This window comes from Plecotus auritus, assembly GCF_963455305.1.
Source record: "Plecotus auritus genome assembly, chromosome: 9".
NCBI classification, from domain to species: Eukaryota; Metazoa; Chordata; class Mammalia; order Chiroptera; family Vespertilionidae; genus Plecotus; species Plecotus auritus.
In genome coordinates, this window is record NC_137783.1 from 29,801,524 (window position 1) to 29,815,296 (window position 13,773).

At 39.3% G+C, this 13,773-nt stretch overlaps 1 protein-coding gene across 6 annotated transcripts in view; it reads left to right on the forward strand.

Annotated features, from left to right (window-relative positions):
* Window positions 1–13,773, forward strand: part of ASAH2 (N-acylsphingosine amidohydrolase 2) — an 86,681-nt gene that overhangs the window by 40,255 nt on the left and 32,653 nt on the right. For all 6 annotated transcript variants that reach the window (XM_080688332.1, XM_080688331.1, XM_080688334.1 and 3 more), the window contains exons 7-8: window positions 130–257; window positions 1,590–1,667. In XM_080688332.1, the coding sequence (XP_080544458.1) occupies window positions 130–257; window positions 1,590–1,667 (206 nt within the window). The remainder of the gene's footprint in view (window positions 1–129; window positions 258–1,589; window positions 1,668–13,773) is intronic.

A 13,773-nucleotide genomic window follows, 5' to 3' on the forward strand; every position in this document is an offset into this window, starting at 1 on the left:
GCTTTCATCTGTAGTGGGAACAGGTTGGAGACCAAGGAAATGGTCCACAGTTCTCTTCTGTTTATATTGACTAAGTCATTATCCCCAATAGGATTTCTAACTTGACAACTCTTTTTTTAAAACCCACAGAGCATTGAGATAGCACACACAAATATGAAACCAGGAAAGATCTTTATGAATAAAGGAATTGTGGATGGTACGCAGATCAACCGAAGCCCCTATTCTTACCTTCAAAATCCACTGGCAGAGAGATTAAGGTGAGGAGGGTAATTATCACAGTGAAATCATGTGTTTCCTTTAGGAAACAGAGACAGAATCTAAAACAGGGTTGTGCCCTAACCGGTTTGGCTCAGTGGATAGAGCATCGGCCTTTGGACTGAAAGGTTCCAGGTTCGATTCCGGTCAAGAGCATGTACCTTGGTTGTGGGCACATCCCCAGTGGGAGGTGTGCAGGAGGCAGCTGATCAATGTTTCTCTCTCATCGATGTTTCTAACTCTCTATCCCTCTCTGTAAAAAAATCAATAAAATATATATATTAAAAAAACACAAATGAAGGGTTTCCTTTAAAAAAACAATTAAAAAAATAAAACAAGGTTGTTTACTTGATAAATATGATGGGATCCTAAGAAAGTATCAGAGATAAAGTAATTTAAAAACATGTTTATAATCTAAGACAAGCAGAAATAAAAAGTAAACAGAAAACACACAGCAACCTGTCTTCCTACTTCGAGGGCTGTGAGAATCAGTGTGAATATTTGAAGGACTCCTGCCTGTGGAATCTGTCTCGTCTTAGCTTTGTCACTTCCTAGCTGGGCGACCTTTAGGATATATGGTGATGATGACAGCTGATTTACTTATCTTTATTTATTGGCTCACAGTTTCTTGGTTTGTTAAATGGAGATAAAAATGTGCATAACAAGTATTTGTTAAATTAATGAGTAGCTCTTTTTATTATGTTATTCAGAAGAAATCATCTTAGTCCAAGAGAATGTGGCAAGAGAAAGGAGATAATTGAATAAAAATACCGAAAGAACAACAAATAAAATGAGAATAAAGGAATGGCACAATTAAGAGAGATGATTAGTTTGTCTTTTTAAATGATGAGTCAGGTTTGCAACAAAGAGGGTACTTGGCTACTATGGCGATGTAAAATAATATCTCAGTCAATTTGACCACTTGACATTTTACATTTGTCTGCAATAGACAAAGAGTGAAAGGACATAAAAACATTTTAGTCACAGGTCCTGAATGCTTTTGATTTTGCATATTTCCTACTAATGGGATCTCAGTAGAAATTTCAAAGAGAAATCCTTTTTGTAAGAAATACATGTTATGTAATAGTGTGTATATTACATAAATGTGTATATTTCACCTCCAGCTAGCCCCTAGCACCGGTCACAGTTGCAAGCCATTTCTTCAGCTGAGGACTGAGGTCCTGGGTGCAGGCCCTGAACTGCGGCATGTCCAGGAGCCTCGCTTCCTGAGAGGCGTGTTGGTTTTTGTTGGTGTGCCAGCTTCTGCTGTCGGTCATACAGGGTGCCCAGGTTCTAACGTGAAACTGACTACATTTCTTTGTTTTGGTGGCTAGGTATTCTTCGAATACAGACAAGGAAATGCTAGTCTTGAAAATGGTAGATTTGAATGGAGACGACTTGGGCCTTATCAGGTACTCTGTTTACCTTTTTTTCTTTCTGTGTGAATAACTTTCCTTAATTACAAGGGTGGGGTGGGGAAGAGACTGGAATAGTGGAAGTAGGGGCTGAGAGTTAGTTGAATGGTTAGGAATTCAGACTCGGGAATCAGACACATCTAAGGTGCAGCCGTCGGCCCTGTGGCAGGGTTCTCAGCCTCTCACCTGCAACACAGAGCGAATAAAAGATGCTATAAATGGGGGATCTGGGTGAAGAAGTTGAGCACAGCATCTGGCATTTGATATAAAGACTCAGTAAATGTGAGTGCTTATGACTATATCAAGATCTTATACATGGGGACACCTGTAATACTGTCAACAATAAAAATATATTTAAATAAAAAATAAAAGATCTTATATGTGAAACTACTATGATGGTAGACAATTATCTCTTGGTAAACGGAAAAACAAAAACCCAGTCTGACCAACTAGGAAAATGAATATGGATTTGAGGTTATTTACCTATTTTCCTGAAAGGATCAAGGGAAGTCTAGTGTAGGGCAATGCGAGTTAGTGATGAAAGCAGAACTGAGGCCACCTAAAGGAAGCAGATGACGTGAAATTACAGCTTGGCACCAATTTTAGCACCCTTTTTATAAACAAGGAAATATGGAGATTTTTTTTTTCTTGAAAAATAAGGCATTTACATTCATAGGTGATTTTGCTCACAGCTATTGGACTCACTCAGGCTGGGTAACAGTGCCAGACACCTTGACGTGTAGACTTCCAAATGATGTGGAAATGCCCTAAGAAATTGTATGCGTGCACACGGGTTCACTCTGGGCTCTCACCCTTTGTAGCTCTGTTACTTAGGCCAAGTTATGTAACTGCTCCGTGTCTCAGTTTTCTTATGTGTAAAATTGAGGAGTAAAGGAAGTTCTTAAAAATGTTGATAATAAGTGTTAGTAAAGGTGGTGAGGTTCTGCCAGGTAGAATTAGGAAATATTTAAGTGAAAGGTTCTATGTGAGTAAAATGAACAATAAATTAAAAGTAAGAAGGGGTAAAGATAAACATTAAAGACTATGACCTACAGTCATAGTTGGTAGAGAATAGCATGGCGGTAAAGCGTTCAGGTTTAACCCTGTGGCTTGGGGAAAGTAACTCAATTACTTACACCTCAACTATTCTATTTGAAAATGGGAATAATAATAACTCACAGGATTGTTTGATGATTAAATGAGATAATGCATGCAAAGCTCTAGTTTTGTGCCTGACATAGACAAAAGTTCAATAATTTTAGCTAAGAGGTAAGAAATAGAATAATATTTTACCTCTTCTAAAAACCCCGTTATTGGCATATCAGAGTGCTTGGAATTCTTAGCATTGGAGTTAGTTCTTTGGGTTTAAAGTGAGGACTCTAAAAGCTCCCTGATAAGATAAACTTTATTACGTGGGTTAACGTAATAGGACTCATCTCTTACAATAAATTTATCTACTGATTAGTTGCTGCCTAGCATTTAACTCAATAGACTTTCTAAATGTCAGGTATATTTGGCGTATGTGATGACAAATACGTCATAGTCCCTATCTTCAAGGGTCTTGTAGGCTAGTTGGGTGATTGGGACCTGAAGCAGAAATAACCTCCCATTGTTTTTATAGCCGCCATATGTTATCCTTGATGTAATTGCTCCTCCAGGTGCCTCTTGTTGCATAGTGTAAGTTGCTCTTTGAATACATTGAAAATGATCCAAAACAGAGTCAAATTTGGGCTGCCAAGGAACTCAGCCAGCACATGTAGGTGCCTGCTGTTAGAATCCAAAGTATGAGAAAGTTGGAAGCATAGAACCTCAGCTTTGCAGAGAACAGAGATAATCTAGTTCAAAATTCAGCTAAGGCCTAGAAAGGTGATGTGGCCTGCCCAGGGCCACGGCCAAGACTCTTTTCTTCACAATGTTGAAGTTCATAATTTATTTCCTTCTACTTTCATTTTTGTTTCTGTTTCTTTGTTCAACAAGTTTGCACTAGGCACCTGCTGTGTGCCATGCAACACTTCCCAGTCCTTGGAATGATGCATTTCCTGGTCTTGAAATCAGAAATCAGGTACCTTGGAATCACCTTGGAATCAAATACTTGTATTCTGTGCCCCTTGAGCAAATTCCCTAAACACTGTGAGACTCAGTTTCTACACTTATTAAATGTAGATTTAGCATCTTCTCTCTACACAGAGACTATTCATGTATTCATTCATTCAATATTGTGGAATATATGTCATTAGCTGAGCTACTATTATAGATACACTGATGAGCAAAAATCGATGTAGTTGCTACCTTTTCAGGACTTACAGTCTACTGATACAGACAAAAGGTATTCAAATAGTCATACAGATACATATGTAATTGTAATTCAGTTAGGTGCTAAGAAAGGAAGGCCTGTAGAGCTACCTTAAAGAGATTTGACATGGTGGGGAGACTGGGAAAGGCTTCCCTGAGGAAGTGACAATAGAGCTGAAAACTGAAGGAAGGGGAGGAATTAACTGGCAAAATGGGGAATGGAAAAGAACTTTTAACACAGCTGGACAAGCATGTGCAAAAGTTCTATGGTCCATTTGAGGAACTGATAAAAGGTCTGCATGGCTAAAGTGCAAATGATATTGTGAGATAAAGTTAGTGGTAGAGATTAGATACCATGATAAAAGTTTTGGTCTTTATAATCGAGGGAAATGGAAAATTATTAAAGTGTTTTAAGCTGGGGTTGGGAGTTGAGGGGTCTTGTAATGTTAGAAAGAGTGGTGATGGCTTGAAGAAAGAAATAGAATTATGTGCATGAAACTATTCCATAGACTGTTAGGTCCTCTACAAATACAAGGCCAGTATTTGCTCCAATTGATCTAAAGGAAATATTTTTATATTTTTGCCTGATACTGCCTTATGCAAAAACAGCCAATGATTGTTCTCCAGCTGTGGAGAACATGTTTGGAATGTTTTGAATTCTGAGTTAAAACGTGGAGCTGTGTGGCATTTACAAAATTCACTTTGAGAACATTTGGCATGACATGGCTTCTCTTCGTCAGAACTGTAAGGAAGGTCTGAGCAGGTGTCTGAGTAATTGCTCCATTGTCTTCTGTTTTATACACTGAAACTCCTTTCATTTTTACAGAAAGGGTCATTTAAAGGAGCCCTTTAAAGGCACATTTTAAAAAACAACAGGGACAGTGACTTGTGTAACCTACATGAATAATTTTTGTATCCCCTTAGAAAAATCCAATTTATGAAATTACACTAATTTTTTGAATGAGAGTGGCTTATAGACCTCAGTCAGGGTGTGTGTGTGTAAATCTTCTTTACCATCCAAGACTATGACTTCTCAAATGATAATCTCCCACTGTCTATTCCCTATGGCTCTCTATTCTGCCCTTATTCTGTCTCAGTCTACTTAACCCCACTCAGAGAGCAAATGCGGAAACCTCAGGGACTGCCTGTCACTAACCATTCTTGACCTCTTCTCTTTTCTCCATCTCATCTTGTCTTTAAACCTTCTCCATTACCATTAACTGGCTTGTGAATCCCTGCTCTCTAGTCACATCCTTCACTGAATTTCTCTTTCCTGTTCTGCCCCTGCTATGCTGTTGTGAAATTTCCTGCGTCTTCCTGCTCCACCTTTCCTATCTGTCTGTCTGTCTTGTTCTCTCCAGGAGAGCATACATAGGCCCTGGCTGTGAGCTTTCATTCGATGTCTAAGCTATCGTCCTTCAAAGTGAAGGTGCTTAGTAAGGGCTCGTTGATAACGAGAGCTGACTGATAACAGATAAATCATGCTTGTTAACTTAATTAGTCCCAAGTTTAGAAACCAGAGCCATAAAAACCAGTTGTCATAGCTAGTAAAAGACGCTGGACTTACTTGATTGTTGGATTTCTGGAAAATTCTTAATCCAAAGAGATTTAGAATGTTCTTATTTTTTCCCCAAGTTTTTCCCCTCTTATAAAAATAATATGTACTCAGCAGTGAAAACTTGAAAAATATAAGACAGTAGAAAGAAAAATTAACTCAGTTATCCTTCATCAAGTCAACCATAGTTAATATTCAGGTACATTTTCTTCTGCCCTGTCCCTACATGGAGCATATTATAAGGAGTCAGCATGACTGAAAGGTAATTTTGTACACGTGGATGCTTACTTGGTTTCTCTCACTCTGAGCACTAGAAGCTTTAAAATACTGTGAAAAATATTAATGATATTATCTCCATGTACTGAGACTATCAAGTGGGTTTTTTTAAATAGTGACTCTATATATAAAAATGATTTTTTGATCTCAATGTCTATGTAGTCTTATATTAATATACTAACTCATTTCTCTTTGCAGGTTAGAATTTTCCATGTATATTTTGCTGTTATTTTCTTTCTTTGTTCTTACATTTTAGAGGTGTCTCTTATAAATAGCATATACCTTTTTTTTTACTCTATCTTTGTTTTTTAATGAGTGAGTTTGATGTCAGGAATTATGATTATTATATATCTGGATTATTTTCTGTATCTTTTCACTTTGTGCCATTTGCCGCACTTTTTCAATGCTTTCCCCCTAACCTCTTACCTTTTTAGGGCTGATAGGGCTTTTCAAAAAAATTTTTAAATGGCAACTTGTGGTTTCCAAAGATGGTCACAATGACTATCATCTCAGATCCTATATAATAAAAGGCTAATATGCAAATCGACCGGACAGCGAAACACTGGTCGCTATGACACGCACTGACCACCAGAGGGCAGATGCTCAACGCAGGAGCTGCCCTCTGGTGGGTCAGTGTGCTCCCACAAGCTGGGCTGATGGCTGGCAAACGCAGTGGCAGTGGTGGGAGCCCCGCCACCACAACAGCGCTAAGCCAGTTGGATATGCCCTGAGGGACCCCCCACCCCTCACCCAGTGCACGCATGTCATGCACCGGGCCTCTAGTAGTCCATATAAAGTGGCTGTGACAGTCCTCATCAAAAGGTGAAGGTGATTTCTCTGGTCCTTGAAAGTTGCCTGGAGCTGGGAGTGCTTTCCTGAATAGAAGATGGCAGATGTAACAGGTGCCAGGGCTGGAATCTTTTTTTGTTTTTAGTAGATTTTATTTTTAGAGCAGTTTTAAGTTCACAAAAATTTTAAGCAGAAAGTACAAAGGTTTCCCATATACCCCTTGGCTCCCAACAACGTACACCCTCCTTGACTGTCAACAACCAGGAACATCCTACACCAGAGTGGTACCTTTGTTACAAGTGGTGAACATACATGGACATGTCACCTTCACCCACAGTCCATAGTTGGCATTACAGTTCTCTCTTGGTGTTGTATCAAGTGGTTGTTATGTGTGTGTGTGTTTTTAATCATTTGGTGATCCTGGGACTTTGTAACTTCTCTTAACATTTTGTTACATAGCTTTATAGAGCTTTTGCTAATCATATTCACTTTTTAATTTAAAAAGTAATATTTTATTGTATGTACACTTTGGTAACATTTTTCATTTAGAGACGCCTTATAAATATCTTTCAATGCTACATAGCATTTTTTTTAAATTCACCCTTTAAAAATGGCTATATTCTATTATATATCTGATAATGTGTTCAGCTATCCAGCAATCATTTGCTATTTAGTTTATAGTTTTTTCCACCATAAGTACACTGTAATAAGCATTCTTGAACAGATACCTTATGTGTTTGCCAATGATTTCCTTAAACTAAATTCCTAGAAGTGGGATTGCTGAGCCAAAAAGGCATGCTTATGATTAAGGCTTTTCTCATAAACTGCTAAGTGGCTGTCTGAAAAGGTTTTGCTGGTTACATTCCTGCTTCCCCAACATGAGCAGTGTTGTGTCCCAAGCTCTTGCCAATCTTGGTGATATCATCCTTTACAATGGTTGCTAAGAAATAGACCCCAAAATCCAACTCACTATTGTTTTTCTTTCTTCAATTTCTAGTTAAGCTGAATTTAAAAAATATTCTTTGTGGTCATTTCTTGTTTTACTTTTGTTGATAGCTTAATCATACCACGTAAGACAAAAGAATTTTGACTGTAGTAACTTAATGGGATCCACCCAAGCCGGATACCTCTCCCGTAACATTATTCAGAGGGGATTTTTCACCCAGGATTTTTGAAGATAACAAAAGGAATAGTTGAGAATGTACATCTCTCCTCTGGAGCGGTGATGGTAGGAGGGTTCTCCAGGATGCTGGCCACCAAGTTTACCTATTCCTTCAGAAGGGCCCCTCTGGCTACCGCTCACTGTCCTCCTTGAATCTGGGAAAGCGGGTGTGTATTCATTGCTTCTGCTTGTTTAAAATGCAGGCCACCCCTTGGGTGAAATTCTGGGCCCAATAACCCTTCCCGTACAACACAGGGGAACGCCCTTTCCTCGCTCTCCCCAAACAATTTCTAGGAGGGCAGGTGAGGAGGACTGTAAGGGAGGTGACAAAGAGGTGTGTTAATCAGGACACTGAACGCCAAGTGTCACAGCAGACAATGTGAAATTCTTGTGGCTTAACACAGTGAAGACTTATTTCCCATTCATGCAAAGTCTAATGAAAATTGAGCGGTCCTTTTGTTCACATGTACCAATGCCAGAGCTATTCTCATGCGCTACCCTGCTAGTAGCCCTGGGAAATAGAGGAGCACATGGGTATTTTTAAAATTTTTATTTATTTTTTTACTTTACTTTTCAATTACAGTTTATATTCAATACTATTCTGTAATAGTCTCAAATGTATAGCATACTGGTTAAAAAATCATGTGCTTTTCAGAGTGGTCCCCCCAATGTTCCAAGTACCCACCTATTATTACAATATTATTGACTATATTTCCTATGCTGGAATGTACATCTCTGTGACTATTCTGTAACTACCAATCTGTACTTCTCAATCCCTTCACCATTTTCACCCAGCCCCTCAATTCTCCCTTCCCATCTGGTGGCTAGGACTTGGCACACGGGTATTTTGTAAGCCCTCAAGTCTCTGCCACAGGAGGGCAGGGTTTTCTCATTTAATTATTTCATGCCTATATCATGTAAGTTGAATATACATGTTTTGAATACACACACACTCACACCATTGTGTTAATCTTAGGAAATATATATACACACATGTATTCAGAGCTTTATAGTTCTTTTCCCCTTATAATCATCATCATCAGCAGCTGCAGAAGTATCAGTATCATCATCATCATCATCATCATCATCATGACTTACTCCATTCTTAGTATAGATCAGTCTTTAGATGTATTTGTTCCATTAATTGTCAAATGCTGTCAGGTAGATACTATTATCTTTATGATACAGATCTAAATATTGAGGTTCTGTAATAAGTAATTTCTGTTAAGTAACAGATTAAGCAACTTGTGTCTGACTGCAGAGCTATACTCTTAGCCACTAAGATATACACTGAGTGGCCAGATTATTATGATCTCTGAACGTATAATAATCTGGCCACTCAGTGTATATCCTCTATAATAAAAGGCTAATATGCAAATTGTCCCCCCAACCAGGAGTTCGACCAGCAGGCAGGCCAGCCAACCGCCCATGTCCCCTCCCCCTGGCCAGGCTGGCCAGACCCCACCCATGCATGAATTCATGCACCGGGCCTCTAATACACACACACACACACACACACACACACACACACACACACACACACACACACACACTGAGTGGCCAGATTATTATGCATTCAGAGATCATAATAATCTGGCCACTGAGTGTATGGCCTCTGTATTAGTTTCTTAGGGCTGCCAAAGGAAATTACTATAGACTGGCTGGCTCAAAACAACAGAAATTAACATTCTCACAAGTCAGGAGGCCAGAAGTTCAAAATCAAGATGTTGGCAGGGTTGGTTCTTCTGGAGGCTCTGAGGGAGAGCCTGTCCCCTGCTTCTCCCCTAGTTTCTGGAAGCTTTCAGCAATTCTTGGCTTGTAGCCATACCACTCCAATCTTTGCCTCCATCTTCACATCAGCTACTTCTCCAACTCTCTTTGTGTCTCTCTTTGCTACTAGGTCACCAGACTTCGGGTTTAGACCCAGCCTAAGCCAGTATCACTTGCTTTTTACCTTGATTACATTTGTAAAAACTCTATTTCCAAATAAAGTCACATTTTGAGATTCCAGTAGACATGAATTTTTTTTTTGGGGGGGGGAACTATTCAACTGAGTGCAGCTTCCTCTATTGCATTTATCCAACAAGCTCCCTTGTTATTACATGGAATTCCCATGTTCATAAACACTACCTTTGAATGGATGGATGTACAATATTCTCTTTCCCCATCGGTGGACATTTAGGTAATAGAAGGTGACAGCTAGCACATAGGACCTTGGTGCAAATCACACACAGGTGTTCCCTTCCCTGAGCTGACCGAGGTGCCTAGGTAGGTGAGCAGAGCAGCGGCCTGATTTCAGCTTCCACTTACCTGCTCTGTCAGTCACCTTTCTGCATGTGGGACATGATGGCCCAGGCCTGGGAGAATGGAACCTAGGATGGTTTGTTACTATTTTAGAATATTTAAGAAGCTCAATTTTTGCATTTGGCTTTTTTTTTTCCTGTTTCAAATTAGGAAGCACACAATGTCCACATTGAAAGATGCCCTAGAAATCTTTTGCTTCAAATGCCTCCATAACATCAGATGAGAAAAATCCTATATAATAAAAGGCTAATATGCAAATCGGCCGAAACGCTGAATGACCGGTCACTGTGATGTGTGCACTGACCCCCAGGGGGCAGATGCCGGGCTCACGGCTGGCGAGCGCAGCAGCAGTGGAAGGAGCCTCTCCTGCCTCTGCAGCAGCGCTAAGGATGTCCAGGGGCGAGCAGGCCTAAGCCATCAGTCGGACATCCTCTGAGGGCTCCCAGACTGTGAGAGGGCACAGGCTGGGCTGAGGGACCCCCCACCCTCCCGCTGAGTGCACGGTTTTTGTGCACCGGGCCTCTAGTAATTATAATAGTCTATAATAATTTGGTGTTTATGTTTCACATAGCATAGTTGAAATGTATTATTTTTCAGTCTCGGGAAAAGAGACTCAGAAATTTTAACTAACTTTGCTACTAAATAGGGTAAAATATCAACTCTCTTGCCTTTCCTCAGTACCTTGCTTGGGTCAGGCTGACTCAAGTCGAGCCCTGCTTCCTCTTGTACATCCCAGCTGTGACATAATCATTATTTTAAAATGTTTATGAACAGGGACATAGTCCTCCTTTTATGTCTGTAGTCTAATTTCTTTTGAAACTACCTAAACCTTTCTTCCTCTCTTTTGAACTTTGCTTTGATGAATATATTTCTGACCAGATAAAAGAAGCTGTGAGTAGAGCCTTCTTAACTTAAAATGACCACCTTTGTTCATATCTTTATATATATTCATAATTTATACTATTACCACAGTACTTTGGTTGCTGTGACAAGCCCGATATTTTAATAGCACATATTTGAAAGGACAGAGAAGAAAATATGTAGCATCTTCTGATTCTGATATTTAAATAACTTTTTTTGAATGCTTTTTTATTTTTTTGTAGAGAAAAAGTTCAATTAATTTTGCAAGGGCTAAAATAAATGAAAATAGCTCAATGAAATAAATAAGAATTCACGTTTGAAGTGTAATTAGTAGACTAAAATTCTTAGCATTGACTTTCTCCACAGATATTTTTATGATTTCTTGATGGTATAGAACACGGCTGATTCCTCTCTATGTTCCTTGGGGTTTAATGCAATTGCAGCCACACACGTGGCTACTGATAACTTCATGTGGATTGAATGAATGGCACAACCACCTCCTCTCTTTTCCTTCTGTGTTCTGCTCTGGCCACTGTGACTATCTGTTATCTGTACACCTGGCACCTCATCCCCCATGCATGCCTTTGCAGTGAATGACTTTTCTCCAGTGACCCCCCTCCCCTTCCAGGTTCCTACTCATCTTTTAAAACCCAGCTCAAATGTCAGATTCTCCATGAAGCATTTATTAAGGCCAAGATGATGCCTCATTCATCTCTATGTCCCTAGCATCTGGCTCAGAGTCAAAGTTATAAAATGTGCATTGAAATGAGAAAGTGAATGAACAGAGGGACAGAGTCAGTATCCCATAGCAGATAAGAACGTGGGCTTTATGGTCTGACAAACCCGGATTCATATCCTGCTTCTTGACTTGCACCTGCGTGACCTTGGTCAGGTTATGTCATCCCTCTGAGACTTCTTTTTATTGGTTGTCAAATGAGGATAATGACAGCATCTGACTCCATGGGTTCTCGTAAGGATAAACCGAGATCCTGTTTGGAAAATCCTTCACCTCATGAATGCTAAATGATAGTGCTGATGGACTTGTTCTACAGTTTTCCTTTGATTGCACTGGAGAGGCTGTGGTCTGGCCGGCCTCGGTGTGGTTGTATTAGATGGAAATATTTTGGCTGGGGTGTCATGGAATTGTCATGGCCACCACCCCATTTTCAAATGGAATAAAACAGAAAAGCAGACTCCAGCTAATTGGAAAACACTACTAGAGTAGAATTTCCTTGGCACTTAAATGTTAGGAGAAAGAGACAAACTGTAAAATAGAAACTAATGTAAGGGTTTTTTTGCAAGTAAGTTCTAGGGAATGACCTTTGAACTGTGTTCAGCCTAAACCTCTGTCGTTTTGCACAGTGGCAGATATATACCGTAGGCATTGAATTAATCCTACCGGCTGGTGATTTGGCCTTACACTGTTTTTTTAAAAAATTGAAATGGGTGTCAAGATAAAAAAGAAACTACTATGAAAAGTTTCAAATATATACCAATTTAGAGTGATTAGTCTAATAAATTTACACATAACTATTAATCAGCTCAATAATCAGCAATATTCAATCAACTCAACAATTAGCAATATTCTGCCATTCTATTTCATTCTTCTGTTCCTTTTTATTTGTATGTTTTGCTAGAGTATTTAAAAGCAAATGCTAGACATATTTTTTCACTCATCAATATTTTATTATCAGATAAACACTTTAAAAATATAATTATAACTGTTATTACAGCCAACACAATTAAAATAAATTTCTTAATATGATCTAAAGCCCAGCCCATGGTTAGTTTTCCTGATTGCATCAATAAGTCTTTTTAAAAATATTCCTGGGGTGACATTGGTCAACATAAACATATAGGTTTTGGATGTGGGTTTCTATGTTACAAGATCTGTATATTGTACCGTGTGCCCACCACCAAAGTCAAATCTCCTGTCACCTTCTGTTGGGTCCTAATAAGTCTTTTATAGTTATTTTGTTTGAATCAGTATCCAAGCACAGTTCACAAATGCTATTTGTTGGCTACGTGTCCTAAGTCTGTTAATTTGTAACCATTCCCCTCCTTTGTTTCCATGCATTTATTTCTGTAAGAATTTTTAAATAGGTAAATATTTCACAAAAACAAGGTTTGTGGTTTCTCTTGAAAAAAAAAATTGGAAGATCTGGCAGCCCTGGCTCACACTCCCAGATGGCACATTTGGCAGCTGCCAGTGTGAGTGCCTGCAGATCCCCACAGTCCTCACTAGTCCCTGTTGCACCAACCAGCTCACCTCACTGACGCTGCTTACCCAGCCCCCATGGGCGTTATGCTGGCCACCTCTGACCTACATATACATCTATTGGGCAATGAAGACTGAATCCTAAGTGGTGACCTTCAAGTCCCCAAACATGCTCAGTCACTATGTAAATGTCCAGTTTTGGGCACTGTATCATGTAGGTATGAATGTAAGCTGAAATGTTTCAAAAGTTTTCAGTGAAGAATTAAATCAACAAAATATTTTTTTAAAAATCCTAAATTAGCTTCAAACTTTATGAATTGGCATGTCTCTTTTCTTGATCATTCCAGTTAATCTGCTTTACAGCCTTTCATTCTGTAAGTATCTTTTTCACCATGTGGAGGTTTGATCTATAAAGGCCACTGGACAAGGTGTCACAAGACTGAAACACGAGCCTTGGTCCTATGGCAAGTGGGCCACCGTTTTGCTTCTCTGAGACACCTTGCAGAGTGGAGGTATTAACAGCCTACCTCTCAGGGTTGTTGTGAAGTTCAAATAAAGTAGCAGATGTGATGTTAATTTGTAAACTGTATAGCTCTACACTTAAGCTATTACTGTGCAGGAGGCTATATTGAATTATGCGTACCAT